Here is a 15,943-nt window from a genome sequence, read left to right on the forward strand (position 1 = left end):
TGGCCTAATAAATGTGTTCCACCATGACGCTGCCTCGTGGCCTAATAAACGTGTTTCACCATGACACTGCCTCATGGACTAATAAACGTTTTCCACCATGACGCTGCCTCATGGCCTAATAAACATGTTCCACCATGACGCTGCCTCGTGTAAATGTGTTCCACCATGACGCTGCCTCGTGGCCTAATAAACGTGTTCCACCATGACGCTGCCTTGTGGCCTAATAAACGTGTTCCACCATGACGCTGCCTCGTGTAAATGAGTTCCACCATGACGCTGCCTCATGGTATAATAAATGTGTTCCACCATGGCGCTACCTCGTGTAAATGTGTTCTACCATGACGCTGCCTCGTGTAAATGTGTTCCACCATTACGCTGCCTCATGGTATAATAAACGTGTTCCACCATGGCGCTGCCTCATGGCCTAATAGTGTTCCACCATGCTGCTGCCTCGTGTAAATGTGCTCCACCATGACGCTGCCTCGTGCAAATGTGTTCCACCATGACGCTGCCTCTTGGCCTAATAAACGTGTTCCACCATGACGCTGCCTCGTGGACTAATAAACGTGTTCCACCATGACGCTGCCTCGTGGCCTAATAAACGTGTTCCACCATGATGCTGCCTTGTGACCCTCACAGCTACACTGCATAATTACTTTTTGAACAACCCAGTACATTTAGTCAATAGACATTTAATCATGAACATGCAGAAAAACATTAAATTTATTTGAAACATTTAAAATGAATACATGTACTTTAAAATACACATTATGAGGATAAGAAATAAAAAGCTTCACACAGAGGATGTGGTAGCATAGTGGTAAAGGTGTTGGACTACAAATCAGAAGATTGAGTTTGAATCTGCCACAGCTGGGCCCCTGAGCAAGGCCCTTAACCCTCAATTGCGTAAAACTTAAGTCACTCTGGCTAAAAAGGTGTCTGCCAAAATGCCATAAATGTGCATCAGGGCATAAAAGATGCAAGCACCTAAAACTTAAGATCCAAATAATACAGCAATAACAAAACACTTAAAATCAGATTCTTCTGTAGTTGACCTTTAAATGCTTTCAATTAACACCTCTTTTAGCAAAAATCTTGGTCCCCCCCACATGGTGGGTTCAATGGCATGCATTCATGGTGCAGGCAATAATAGATTGATTAAAAAAAAGTTTAAAATTGAAGGATTGTTTTATGTTTTATTTGAAAAAGTTTGCCACAGTAAAGTATAGTCGCATTAAAGCTCTGTGCAAGTGATTGTCAAGTCATTACTATGAACTACTGCTTAAACAAAACAAAAGACACTTATTACCTGTCCACCTTCTAGACTCAGAAGTGTACCCTAATAGTCAAAGAGTGTGTTGGATAGATTATATCTTAAGTGATAATGTATAAATTTCAAGGGGTAGTGAACGATTCATTTTTGAACCTGAAGACAAAAAGGAGTATAAATGTTGACACTAAGCAAACCTAAGCAAAATCTACAGGGAAAAAAAAACAAACAAACACCCCAAAAACACCCCACACCATTAGAGACAAAAATGCCACCGATTTGATTTATTGTAGTTTCACATAAGAAACCTCAGGTAAGGCTACATGCAATATAAAGACACATTCACATGGTGGGAATGTTGGAGTCTTCACTGACAGCACTTGGAATCGCAGGAATCGCCCTTACACACACATCCAGAGGCGCACTTACTGCAGCCAGAAGGGCAGCAAGAGCAGCAGCCTGTCAGGGTAGACAGACAAGGAGAAAAATTTCTGGTGAATATATGAAGAGTCTGGAAGGTTAACGGAGGTTATTAGTCATCGAAATGTTTAAGAAAGCCTTACTTTTCTTGCCTGATGTGCACTGGCACTTTGAGCATTTGCAGGATGTACCGCATTTGCAGGGTCCAGCTGAATAACATGAGGGAAAAAAATGGTTGTTTACCAACGCCACATAAAGCTAAAGGGAAAACAAAACATAACCAAAAGCCACATAACATCTACTTACTCTTGGAGCACTCGCAAGGATCCATTATCGCTTTCCAAAAAAACGAAACTCTTTAAGAGATAGAAGTTCGTAGAAGTCTCTTTCTTCTTGTGGTTGAAGGTTGAATATAACGTGTAAACGTGCAGGTGGTGAATTTATAGCAGGCTGAAGAGGCGAGGACGAGCGCAAAGAGCAGCGGCTCCGCCTCCAAACACACTGCGCACGTCTCCACACGTTTCCACACGCCATCAACACTGGGTGCAAACCCTCAGCCGCTAATTACACACGCCTCTCTTCAGCCATGCCTTGTTTATATCATTATACACAATTGTTGCTTTTTTTTCAAAACGTCTTTCTTGGGTTTATTCAAAAAGCTCACCTGAGCATGTTATTATCATGGAGAGAGTTTTTGATGTGTTTGCATGTGACTGAAAGGCTTTTGGTGCACATGCTTGAAAAAAGTTGAGTTTATTCGTGTAATTAGGAATATACATACATAAATACATACATATATACAGGGGCGTCACTAGGCCCTTTTTAGGGGAGCTTTAGCACCCCTAAACTTCTGCCCAGCCCCCCTAAAAAATTATTTGATTAATTATTTTTTGATCGCTTTAAAAACGCATTTGAAGCGGCGACAAGCTGTGTCATGTTTCGGCTCCTCCGCTGAATTGAGTCTGCGTGGATTCAGCGCGTTTTTCAATTTGCAGGGACGCCGAGCAGAGCGAACATCAGAGAGTACAAGGTGTGTGTGCTTTTGTTGATGGATTGCTATGATATGACATCTGCATCGGTGCAGTTCTTGTAATTGCAGTTTACTGGACCAGTACACAGTTCGGTTTCTCATCCAATGCGTCTTCGCTGCGTTCAACTTCAGCCCTTATCACAGTGTGATAGTTGTTTTTTCTTACAACAAAAATGAGGCGATTAACACCCATGAAAACATACTTTAGAAAACGACCATGATTTATTTTAATTGACCTTTTAAAATGTAAAACATATTATTGTGTATTTCGGCATTACAAATATGCAGAAATGATTAGACACACATCATTATACATTATACATCATTATACATAATTTTTTTTACAGTAAAATACAGGGAATACAATGGAATAGTGGATTGCAATAAGGTTAGTAGTATACAACCCTACACTGGGGGCCTAAAATGAAAATTCTAGAATCGCCCCTCTGTGTGTGTGTGTGTGTATATATGTGTGTGTATATATATATATATATATATATATATATATATATATATATATATATATATATATATATATATAAGAAGTCAGTGTTTAATGATAAAAGTTTTTGCTTAAGTCATGAGAAAATGTACTGTATGTTTAAAAAAACATTTAAAAATATACCCGTTTCACAGGGAATCTCAAATAAACAAGAATCAGGGAAGAAAGATTATTGAAGGACTTCATGGAGTCCAATATTTAATCAAGTCTGTGATTAATGATGGAATTTAAAAATGAATAGATACAAGTTTTGATAAAACACAATTGGTTCATTTTGAACACAATTCATTCTTATTTTGTTTATACTTAATAAACATTTAATAATATTTACAATTTCAGTTAATTTATGAAAGATTTATTTCGATCTCTCTCTCTCTCGTAAATATATATTTGTTTTTTTGTTATTTATGAATGTTTAAAGATGGGTTGTGTTTAAAAGATAAAAATAACAGAAAAATAATTTATTGCAATTTAATTACAATTCATTTTCAGTGCTTTCAGCGGGCTCTTTTTGCACACGGCACCTTCTCTAACGGTCTCGCGCGCTGTTCTGCACGCGGCCAAAGTCCTGCGCGCGAGACCAAAACAAACAAAATAAGAGTTTTGCACTCAGTCATGGTGATAAAGGGGGTTTTAGGAAAGGGGAAATGAGTACGAAAATAGCGTAACGAGTGCAATGTTTTTTCACCTAAGGTCACTGTTTCCCCAAAAATAGCTGACGGTAGAATTGTGTTGTATAACAGAGTAAAAGATCTGGCCATTTTCACCAAAACTCATATTAAACTTCACAAGCAGACTTGTTAAATGACACACGTTTGAAAAGTCTGCTTTAAAAGTCACTAATAGACATGATGGGTAATAGATATGATAGATAGATGTTGAGTAGTGTACAGAGTATTCCATATACGCCATTATTATTCCCAGGATCATTCTGCGTCATTCCTGCGCATGCGTGGATGTACTACGACGTTCAGCTTAGCATGCTAGTTAGGAAGATAACTGAATACGAATCTTTTCTTTCAACAAGTAAAGGATTTGGGTAAGATGTTAAGATGCTTTGCTGTCAAATCAAGCGTCACACATGTGTATAAAATAATTATATTATATAAATATAATATCTATCTTTAGTAAGCAGATTGACGTGCTGGCTAGCTTTAGCTGGTTAGCTAGTCAAGTTAAGCGCAGATATTTATTCGATTTGGCAGCAAAACACTACATTTCAAGTATATTCTGAATACATATGGCAAGACATGACGGTTGTTGTTGCTGCTATTGTTTTTAACGGGGTAAATAGTTATCAATAGTTTTCTAGCACGCTAGCAAAAGTGGGTTGATAAAAGCGCGCGGTGTTGCTAGGCAACCGTAGGTTGGCAGGCAACAGACGCATGTTGGTTAAGCTGTTTATTTCATTAGAAAGACAGGAGGATTTATACACCTAGCATTATAGTGCTTGTGCATGACTCCAAATTATTATACATTCAGATTGACTTACTTCAAATTAGTGAATGATTCTAAATCACATTTGACCTATTTTAGACTCTAGCCAAAAACAAAACTGTGCCATTATGTTGGTCCCAATCTTCACCCTAAAGCTGAACCATAAGATTAACCCACGGATGGTTACTGTGGGGAAATTTGATGGCGTTCATCCATGTTTAACTGCAGCAACACAAGCAGGCAAGGTAAGAGTACCATGTTGTTTTGAAAACATGTCTCTTATTGAAAGCCCACAACTAAATCCCTTTCACACTGACTAGGTATTCATCCACAACCCTCACACTCGAGGGAAAAGGCAAACAGCTCATCGGTTGAGTCAGAGTACCCAAGACTCTGACATCACCTTGCTTAATATTAACCAGGCAGTAAGCTGTCTGGCAGCTGGTACTTTGGGTCCCAATACGACAGGGGACACACTGCTGGTGGGCTCCCAATCCAGTCTGCTAGCATATGATGTACATGACAACACTGACATATTCTACAGGGAGGTGTGTGCAATTCATATATAATTTATAGTTTTAACTGTTGATTGAATAATATCAAAATAGTGTATATTCCATGAAAGGTCTATCTGAAGCTTTTTATGTGTTACAGGTGACAGACGGGGCCAATGCCATTGTTTTGGGAAAATTAGGGAACATCCAGTCACCCCTTGCCATCGTTGGAGGAAACTGTGCTCTCCAAGGCTTTGACTGTGAGGGAAATGATCAGTTCTGGACAGTAAGTCAGTCTGCAGAACAATTTTTTTCTTTCACTCCTTTTAAAGGTGTTTTAAAGAATTTTTAAAGTATGTGTTTGTGTATGAAAGGTAACTGGCGATAACGTGAGATCAATGGTGCTGTGTGATTTTACTGGTGATGGGAAGAACGAGGTAAGATTTAGCTTTACTGTTTAGACAATATATCTGTGATTGTTTACACAGAAGGTTGGCACAGTGGGAACCACCTAGCAGCCACCCAAATCTTAATATTTGTGTCGTTTATGATGTCCCCATGTCCATAATTCTCCCAGGATCTTTTGTTTCTATCTCCCAAAATCATGTTTATGTTTACCATCCTTTTGACATGGGTATGTCAAATCTGTTTTCAGCATTTTGCCATTATAATCTTACTTTAACAATAAAAGTTTCTTTCGTTTTTGGTTTTGATCCTGTCTGTCCTCTAGGCAATAATGAATTAAAACCGAATAGCCCAGAAACAAAATCTGCTTATTCAGAAATTCTGGGCTACTAATTTATCCATCTTAGTGTATTTGGTCATTATGCTTCACTATGAACAATTCATATGTTTTTATAGGTTATTGACATAATAAACAATACATATGTTTTATGGTATTTGTTTCTGTGTCCCTCATGCTGTATTGTGTTATTCGTAGCTTCTTGTGGGATCAGAAGATTTTGACATCAGGGTATTTAGAGAAGATGAGCTGGTGTCTGAGATGGCAGAGAATGAGGTAACTGTGTGAAAAATAGTTGATGGTTGATTGTAAAGTCATAAGCTAAAAGAGTCTTGTAAAAAAATCTTTAAAGAATGTTTATTGGTGACTTTTTGTTCCTCTTAGACTGTAACATCACTGTGTCACATGCATGGCAGCAGGTTTGGTTATGCTTTGGCCAATGGAACAGTGGGAGTGTATGACCGTACAGCCCGCTACTGGAGAATTAAGGTACTTTTTTTGTTATGTGGTGAAAAAAATTGTGATTGTCACTTCAGGGCAAACAACTTGTTTCTGTTAAAAGGTTTTTTGTTTTTTTTTAAGTTGATAATTATATAAGCCTGTCTTCTCTTTTCATAGTCAAAAAACCATGCAATGAGCATCCACGCTTTTGACCTGAATGGGGATGGAGTTGTAGAACTCATAACTGGGTGGTCTAATGGAAAGGTGAGACACATTCAAAACACATTCTGACTTAATGATTTTTTAAATTTTGGTCTCTTTAAGAGATCTCCTTTCCGATGATTATCTAGATTGATGCTCGTAGTGACCGAACTGGTGAAGTGATCTTCAAGGACAACTTTTCTTCATCTGTGGCTGGTGTGGTAGAGGGAGACTATCGCATGGATGGACAGGTCCAACTTATTTGCACCTCTGTTGACGGAGAAGGTGATATAGCAAAGAGTATTTCATTCATTCTTTCATTCGTTCATTTTCTACCGCTTATCCGAACTTCTCGGGTCACGGGGAGCCTGTGCCTATCTCAGGCGTCATCGGGCATCAAGGCAGGATACACCCTGGACGGAGTGCCAACCCATCGCAGGGCACACACACACTCTCATTCACTCATGCACTACGGACAATTTTCCAGAGATGCCAATCAACCTACCATGCATGTCTTTGGACCGAGGGAGGAAACCGGAGTACCTGGAGGAAACCCTCAAGGCACGGGGAGAACATGCAAACTCCACACACACAAGGCGGAGGCGGGAATCGAACCCCCAACCCTGGAGGTGTGAGGCGAACGTGCTAACCACTAAGCCACCGTGCCCCCCGAGTATTTTATTGAGTAGCAAATTTAAATATTTGAACATAACAATTAAAGTAATTTATTGCTTGACACTACAGGGCTTTACATCTTTTACATTTAAATTTTTTGCCCTTTGGTTAAAGGTCTTTATCCCGAGTGCTCTGAAGTCTTTGTTAATAAATTCACTCTGATACTGGTTTACTAGATCATGGACTAACAATACCATCAGTCTAAAAACTCTGTTGGGGATGTAATGTAGCAAGACAAGCATAGGCATCCTGGAAGTATTCCTGTATGAATACATAACAAAATAAAAGTAAAAGAGAAAGTTGTTAGCATGGGGGAAATCCATGGAGAAGATGTCAAACTGAAATGCATTCACACCTGTAAGTAACTTGGATCTAAGGTTAGGTCTGTTGGAACGGATGCTTTATTTCATTCAATTTTCATGCATGCAACAAATGATTTGTAACTCGCGTTTTGAACAGTCTATACGGGCCTTTAACATTTACAGCATTTATGGTCAAATATGCTGACTCGTCAATGCTAAGCTCGTGCTGGCAATTTACATATTTCTCTAGTAACACTGACAAATATAATCACACCCCTAGCACTGAAATTACCCGATAGATTTGGCATCTGAATGAAACAGACTACTGTGTTTCATCATCTGCTTATCATTTGCTTCCCTGTGTCTTATAGTACGTGGCTACCTTCCAGCCAGTAAGGATATGAAGGGGAATCTTATGGATGCAAGCGTGGAACAAGACCTCATTAGAGAGTTGAGCCAGCGCAAACAAAACCTGTTACTGGAGCTACGGAACTATGAAGAAAGTAACAAGGTCCAAATATATACATGTGCAAATAAATATACAATGTCTGTTTAGTAGACACAACATGTCTTATGATTAATGCAACTGAAAGTATTTGATTGACAGTAGCACATGGTTGTACTAGTGAGCTTAGGATCATACACACAACCCTTTTTTGCTCTCAGCACGAGTTGATGTGAGTTCTGATTTTTTTAAAATGCTTTTAGACACACATCTCTGAACTTTTTTAGCAGTTGTATTTGTGGTGTATAGGACTGGAGATGATCATGGTGTTTCCCTTATCTTTTTTAATTGCAGTTCATTTTGCATAAAAACCTTTTTGTGGCATTTATATCTAGGACTCTTTTATGTCATTCCCTAACATTTATTTATGTGATTTTATATATATATATATATATATATATATATATGTGTATTGGATAACATAAGTGGATATATAAACAGTATATTAAATAACAAGCAATAGTGTCTGAATACTTACCTTTTGTTCTAGGCACTTCCTGGTGCCCCAGAAGTGGAAAATCAGATGGGTGTCATTCCTGCCAACACTCAGCTTCAGACGGCCTTGAGTGTCCGAGCAGGCACTGAGAGCCAGAGAGCCCACATAGAACTCAGCATATCTACACCAAATGGTAGCACCAACTACCACCTCAAGACCCCTCAAAAGAGCCTATAACAGCACAACAGACTAATAATTTTAACATCCCATTTATAATTTTCAATCTCAATTCCTGTACTGATTCCTCCTGCTTTATCATTTTTCTAGGTACTGTTTTCTTTTCCACACTCTTGCATTCTCTCTTCCTTTAGAGACCATCATTCGGGCTGTGTTGATTTTTGCTGAGGGCATTTTTGAGGGGGAGAGTCATGTGGTGCACCCTAGTGTTCAAACCTTGTCTGGCTGCATCTGTGTTCCCATAATTCCTCCTAAAGACATTCCAGTAGATCTGCACATTAAGGCTTTTGTGGGTGGAAGGACAAGGTATATATATTTTTTTCTTGGTGATGAGGTATCAATATGTGGTCAGTCTACATATGAAAACTATGCCGTATGAAAACTATGTTTGATTAATTTTAATATTTCCATTTTTGAGAGACCTGTAAATATATTTTACATATATACGTGAGCCAGATACAACTAAATGGCAAGTGTCCAACTGTTTGACATGAAAGTTGTGTTTGTATTGAATTTTACTGCTCATGACATAAAAGAAAAAAAAACACGAAATTGCTGTAAATAGGATGAACCTTGCAGTAATATCAGTAACATTCCAGAGTAGCGATCATGGGTTATTAATGACTTTGTTTCATAAACAAAGAAACCTGCTTGAATAACTCATGCAATATTTGTCTGCTTTGACATCAGAGATGGCTATGGATCATTCTAGAAAAGAATCGTGCCACACTGCACTCACTGAAGTGCCATCACATTTAATAATAGAAGATCTGTCAAGGAATTATCCTTTAGATGAACAAAAAGAAGGAAGTGATGGGATTCCAGCAATTCACATACATTCATTTAAAGCTGATGGACATCTGACATTAAGCCACTTTACAGGCTCAGATATTATTCCTATATTAATGTGTTTATTCTGATTAGAAGGAGGACTGTGCACAAAAGTTAACCTTTGTGTATTGCGCTGCACATTTAACGGACCTGTTATGAAAGCACCCAAGATATGATGTTGATCCAAAGTAATCCAGTAGAGCTTTGTCTATATTTTAAGCTACTCTAAAGTAAAAAAATGTAACAGTAACAGAGAGTCCTAGTTTTAATAACATTTGTGCTTTTTTTTTGCTTTTATGTCCCCTCCTTTTAGTACACAGTTTCATGTGTTTGAGATAACTCGTCAGCTGCCTCGATTCTCCATGTACGACCTTCAAGTTGATCCCTCAACCCCCCATCCAAAAGGAAGAGTTACATTCAGTGTCAACGACAGGCCACAAAGGGTAAGTTTGACACATAAATACATTCTTATACAAACACAAAGGCCCATTTTAGTTTAGTGTTGTATGCCACTAAGTCATTATTATGTAATGTTTTTGCACATTGTATCCATCATGAAAACGCTCCCAGCAAGTTATTGTCAGCTATACAATTGCAAGCTTTATCTGTTTGAATGTGGGAGATGTGTCGACCCAAGTACAAGCTGACCTTTGAAACACATGACAATGATATCAAATCATTTTTGAAAGCTAACAAATACAATGTTGGAATTTGTGGGTGTTTTGCTAGAATAACAACAAAGCAGCACTTTTCTCTGCAGCAAGCAACATGTACAACAAAATGTATTTACAGCTGTTTCTAGCTTAGCTGTAAATGTCTGCCCAGGGATAAGTCTGAATCCCAAATGGCTTCCTTCTCTTGCTCTCTCTCTCTCGCTCTCGCTCATAAATGTGAGTATACATGTGAGCCTTGTGCTTCATGTCTTGAAAGGACTCTCAAAGGACATGGTCACAAGTTGTCTAAAGAGAAGCAATGGAAATGAATTATTAGTTGTAGCCTGATGAGCTTTCTCACAAATTATTGCAATTTTGTTTATTATTTATCAAAGAAATCACCACTGCACTGAGTAGCTTCCATATGCCATTCTGCCTTTAAGTGACATTAGGATTAATTAGCTGTTTATTAATGCACTAGAAGTGTAATGTTGTCTTCTAGTAAACATGTAAGTTTATTCTCTCCATTTATCTTCAGGCTATTTGTAGCTTGTTAGATGTATACCTGTTATCCATGACTTTCTCTTGTTCTCACTCTTTTTTGAAATGATTAAATCTTCTGTTTTTCTTATAAGACCTCAATAAACAGTCTGAAGATTGTAAAACACTTGTGAATGGTTTCTAGTAGCCTTTTATTTTTATCCAAATTGCATTTTTATTTTCACACAATTTAACAGATGCACTTAGATAGAGTGACTTACAGAAGTGCTTTGCAGTGTCCACTAAAAAACTGTTAGAGAAGTGTTAGTATAACAAGAAGGAGGCACAGCAATCAAATTTTATTGTCATTGTGTTCAGGTTAAAATATTTTTGTTTGAAAATAGCTCTTAGGTGTAGGTTGTTTATGGGGTTGTTTGGTGTGACAACGCCCTCTGGTGGTGCCCCTTGGTGAGGAGAGTGGGATTAGTTTTTGCTAAGATGAAACTTCCTTTGTGATATAACTGTGCATGTCTGCCATTTCTAAAGCAGTCTCTGTATCTATATTCAGGTTGTTATGTGGCTGAACCAGAACTTTCTTCTACCTGAAGGCATCAACAGCCCAAATGTGACATTCACTGCACTGCGTGGAGAAGGACTGCTGTCTATTAGCATGCAGTCCACTGGCGAGGTGTGTGTGTGTTGCCCAATCTGTGCCTTATCAACAACTTAAATGTGGACAATTGAGTTATAAAATGGAAAAACTTTTTACAAACTGGAGATCTAAACCTAAAACTGAGAACTAATACTATTTTTTTCCCCAAATTGACATCTGCTGCTCTTTCAGATATCACTAAATACAGATGACATTGACCTAGCAGGAGATCTGGTACAGTCACTGGCTACTTTTCTGGCAATAGAAGATTTGCAGGCAGAGGCTGATTTTCCTACTTACTTTGAGGAGCTTCGAGTCACTCTCACAGAGGTAACTAATTGTGTATAATGCTACCTGCTTCGAAAATGTGTAACCACTGATTAATATTTATGCTTTTATCATTTTAGTGTAAATATATGTGAAATTTTATGTGGTGACTGGGGTGGAGCTGCTCACTGATGTCATGTAGTCTAAGCTGTAATAGGAAACATACATGTTCCAAAGTGTTTTATTCCTTGTATATAACAGTAATGCTTCAACTTGCTTTCATTTGTTGATCAAAAACCCATACTTTTTTGTCTTGGATTTTAAATATAGCAGGTTGTCACAAGAAGATAATGTTTGCCCTATTGTAAGGAAGTTAATATATATATTATAAAATCACCTGTTCCACAATTATTGGCACCCCTAACAATTCCTCTGAATAATGTAATAGATTTTTCTATAGTTGCTAAAGTTGGTCAGGGTATCGAGGAACTTTTAATTAGTAATTCATGACTTCCTGTTTCCCTGGGGTATAAATATGACGTGACACAGAGGCCTAATTCTCTTACCCATTTGTCAACATGGCAAAGACAAGAGAACACACCATTCAAGTAAGGCAGATGTGTGTCGACCTTCATAAGTCAGGCAATGGCTACAAGAAAATAGCCACTCGCCTTAACTTGCCCGTATCTACAGTCAGAGGAATCATTAAGAAGTTTAAAACAACTGGAACAGTGACAAACAAGGCTGGAAGAGGTCCCAAGTCTATCTTGCCACAACGCACAGTGAGGAGGATGGTAAGAGAAGTAAAAAAATTTCCTAAGCTCACTGTCACAGAATTGCATCAAAGAGTGGCATCTTGGGGTCACAAAGTCTCCATAACAACCATCAGACGCTCTCTACATGCCAACAAGCTGTTTGGGAGGCATGCAAGGAAAAAGAATTTTCTCACTAACACTCACAAATGTAAACGTATGGAGTTTGCTAAGCGGTACTGGGACTTCAACTGGGATCCTGTGCTTTGGTCAGATGAGACTAAGATTGAGCTTCTTGGCAACTAACACTCTAAGTGGGTCTGGCGTAAAACAAAATGATGATGAGTATGCCGAAAAGCACCTCATGCCCACCGTGAAGTATGGTGGAGGATCTGTGATGTGGGCCAGTTTCTCTTCCAAAGGCCCTGGGAACCTTGTTAGGGTGCATGGCATTATGAACACTTTGAACTACCAGGACATTTTAAATAAAAACCTGATGGCCTCTGCAAGAAATCTGAAGATGGGTCGTCATTGGGTCTTTCAGTGGGATAATGATCCAAAAAATGTGACAAAATCTACACAAAAATGGTTCAGCAGTCACAAACTCAAGGTCCTCCCATGGCCATCTCGGTCCCCAGACCTCAACCCAATCGAAAACCTGTGGGGTGATCTAAAGAGGAGAGTGCATAAGAGAGGACCCAGGACACTGGATGATCTAGAAAGATTGTGCAAGAAGAATGGTCAAAGATCCCTCTCTTTGTGTTCTCCAATCTTGTGAAATGTTATAGGAGGAGATTAAGTGCTGTCTTGGTGGCAAAAGGATGTTGTACAAAGTATTAACATCAGGGGTGCCAATAACATTGGGACACGTGATTTCAAGTTGTTGTTTTTTCTAAATGTGTGATATTTTTTTTTTTTTTACTACCACCAAAGTAATGTACATAAATGAAAGGTTGTATTTTTCTCTTTTTTTTGCATTTGGGTTTTATGTTGTTTAAAAAAAAGGAAAATTTTTTGAAGTCCATGACCACATCTTAAACAGGGGTGCCAATAATTATGGAGGGCACTGTATATCATGAAGATGGCTAGCTGGTTCAATACATGGATGAGATCCTAAAGCATCTTTTCGTAAGGATTGTATTAGGAAGGCCAGTGAAATGAACAGGACCACCACAGTCACTGCGATAAACATGTAGGTTATGCTAATATGCATTACTGTGTTGGTAGGTGGATGACTTCCATTCAGTGCATCAGAAGTTGACCGCAGCCATGGCAGATCACTCCAGTCACATCAGGAACATGCTGGTGCAGGCGGAAGACTCCAGGCTCATGGGGGACTTGTAAGTGTCTTAAGTCAGTCATTCACCCTTATGATGCTGTAAATATGTCTGCACTCATGTCTTATTCTGTCTCTCTGACTTGCGCATTAATCTGCCCCACCCCTTTCTCTAATAGAAAGACCATGAAGAAGCGTTATATTGAGCTATATGACCTCAATCGAGATCTGATCAACGAATATAAAATCCGTTCCAACAACCACAATGCTCTGTTATCCCGCCTTAAGGCTGTGAACCAAGCCATTCAGAGAGCCGGCAGGCTTAGAGGTAGGTAGAGAACTCGGAATGGTTTTTGGGTGATGTCTTTTTATAAAAACAGCAGCAGGTAATAATGTGTGTTGTATCACAGTGTTGTTGAATTCTCACATCTGATTAGTCAGAAGGTAACATTTGATCTAAGGCTAAAAATAAACAGATTTAAAACGTTATTTTACAGATAAAAATGTAATTGTTGATTATGGTGCAGCTTTCGTTTTTGAATATTTACCATCTTAATTATCATGGAAGGAGTCCCCAATGTCAGTAATTGGCATTTTCCAGTTTCTCAGAGAAATGCTCTTAATGTTTAATGAGAATATGTTTAAATATAGACTTTTTTGGTCTTTCTTTTTTATTTCTTTATCTTGTAGTGGGAAAACCAAAGAACCAGGTCATCACTGCCTGCAGGGAAGCCATCAAAAACAACAACATAAATGCCCTTTTTAAGATCATGCGTGCAGGGACTGCTTCCTCGTGAGGAGGCCTTTCACTGGTCACCCGTATTACCTAAAAGATGGAGCTCTGGCTACTGACCCAGCCCTCAGGGAGAGACCGAAATGCAGTGCTGCACACACAGTCCTAAAACCTCAGCTTTTACAGTTAAGGTCAGGGAAAATCATGCAGGAGCGAATCTCTATTCCAGGCTCTATCTGCTTCCTCACTGTGGCAGCACTTGTATGTAGAGGAGTAGTTGGGTCCTCTGAAAGAGGCAGCTGAAAAGAATTGTTGTGTTGAATGAACAGTGGAAGGTATGACACAAAATTTTTGTAGGTGTATATAGGCACTTATTGTGTATGAGAATCTAATTAAATTATTGAAAACATCTCTTGGTCAAAAATCATACTTATTCCTGCAAATAAGATATACAGTCAAGTACAGATGTTTGTATCTGCTCAGGACAAATCAGTTGCATAATGACAAACAGCAAATTCGCTGCACAACTACAACCGAAACATAATTGCATGTCATAATTTAATTATATTATCTATACAGTTTAAAAACTATTTTTAGGTATTCCAATAGCACCATTTTATTAAACATTTCTCATTAACCTCTTAAGAATTAATGATTATTTAAATAATGATTAAGACAACAGATGGGTGGTTTCACTGGCTGTGATTTTGTATTATAGAACAATTAGCTTTTATCATTTTTATATTTATGCTTGAGAGTGTGTGTGTGTGCCCTGCGATGGGTTGGCACTCCGTCCAGGGTGCATCCTGCCTTGATGCCCAATGACGCCTGAGATAGGCACAGGCTCCCTGTGACCTGAGGTAGTTCGGATAAGCGGTAGAAAATGAATGAATGAATGAATATTTATGCTTTTACCATTTTAGTCTAAATATATGTGAACTTTTATGTGGTGACTGAGTTGGTGCTGCCCACTGATTTCATGTAGTTTAAGCTGTAATAGGAAACATACATGTTCCAAAGTGTTTTATTCCTTGTATATAACAGTAATTTGCTTTCATTTATTGATCAAAATCTCATGTCAAAGGGGAGAATGTTTGCCCTCTTGTAAGAAAGTTAATATCAATAATACAATTTTGTGGCTGGGAGTGCAAGAGAGCAAACTGGCTATGTTGTCTTGGTGGGAGATCAGAAGGATGCCGTGTCTTTCAGTACACAAAGGGATTCTCATTGGAATAGATAAACAAATAGCTAAATGGCTGGATGCTGTCATGCTATAAGATTAGTTATTAAATAAATGTAGCTAAACATATATATCATGAAGATGGCAAGCTTGTTCAATACATGGATGAGATCCTAAAGCATCTTTTTGTAAGGATTGTATTAGGAAGGCCAGTGAAATGAACAGGACCATCACAGTCACTGCGATAAACATGTAGGTTATGCCAACTTAAAAAGAATTCAAACACAATAAAGAGTATGTCTACACTGGTTTACTTCAAAAATTCAATAATTATTGTTTCTGAGACACTTATTTTACCAGGTCTATAAATGTCTGACCCATCAAGAGGGGGGAAAAAATGAAAAAGGCAAAAGTCATCTAATTTCTT

General features: G+C 38.4%; 1 protein-coding gene across 1 annotated transcript; it reads left to right on the top strand.

Moving 5' to 3' along the window:
• The first annotated feature begins 4,148 nt into the window (after positions 1-4,148).
• bbs2 (Bardet-Biedl syndrome 2) lies at positions 4,149-14,745 on the top strand. The gene is made up of 18 exons (XM_060878002.1): positions 4,149-4,261; positions 4,759-4,904; positions 4,980-5,207; positions 5,314-5,439; positions 5,528-5,590; positions 6,094-6,171; positions 6,280-6,384; positions 6,514-6,600; positions 6,687-6,822; positions 7,886-8,025; positions 8,510-8,648; positions 8,827-8,998; positions 9,837-9,966; positions 11,225-11,344; positions 11,501-11,638; positions 13,555-13,667; positions 13,783-13,931; positions 14,294-14,745. The coding sequence occupies exons 2-18, from the start codon at positions 4,788-4,790 to the stop codon at positions 14,398-14,400; spliced, it is 2,148 nt and encodes a 715-aa protein (XP_060733985.1). The 5' UTR covers positions 4,149-4,261; positions 4,759-4,787; the 3' UTR covers positions 14,401-14,745.
• Positions 14,746-15,943: the final 1,198 nt, after the last annotated feature.

This window comes from Tachysurus vachellii, chromosome 9, assembly GCF_030014155.1.
Source record: "Tachysurus vachellii isolate PV-2020 chromosome 9, HZAU_Pvac_v1, whole genome shotgun sequence".
In the NCBI taxonomy this organism is placed as follows: domain Eukaryota; kingdom Metazoa; phylum Chordata; class Actinopteri; order Siluriformes; family Bagridae; genus Tachysurus; species Tachysurus vachellii.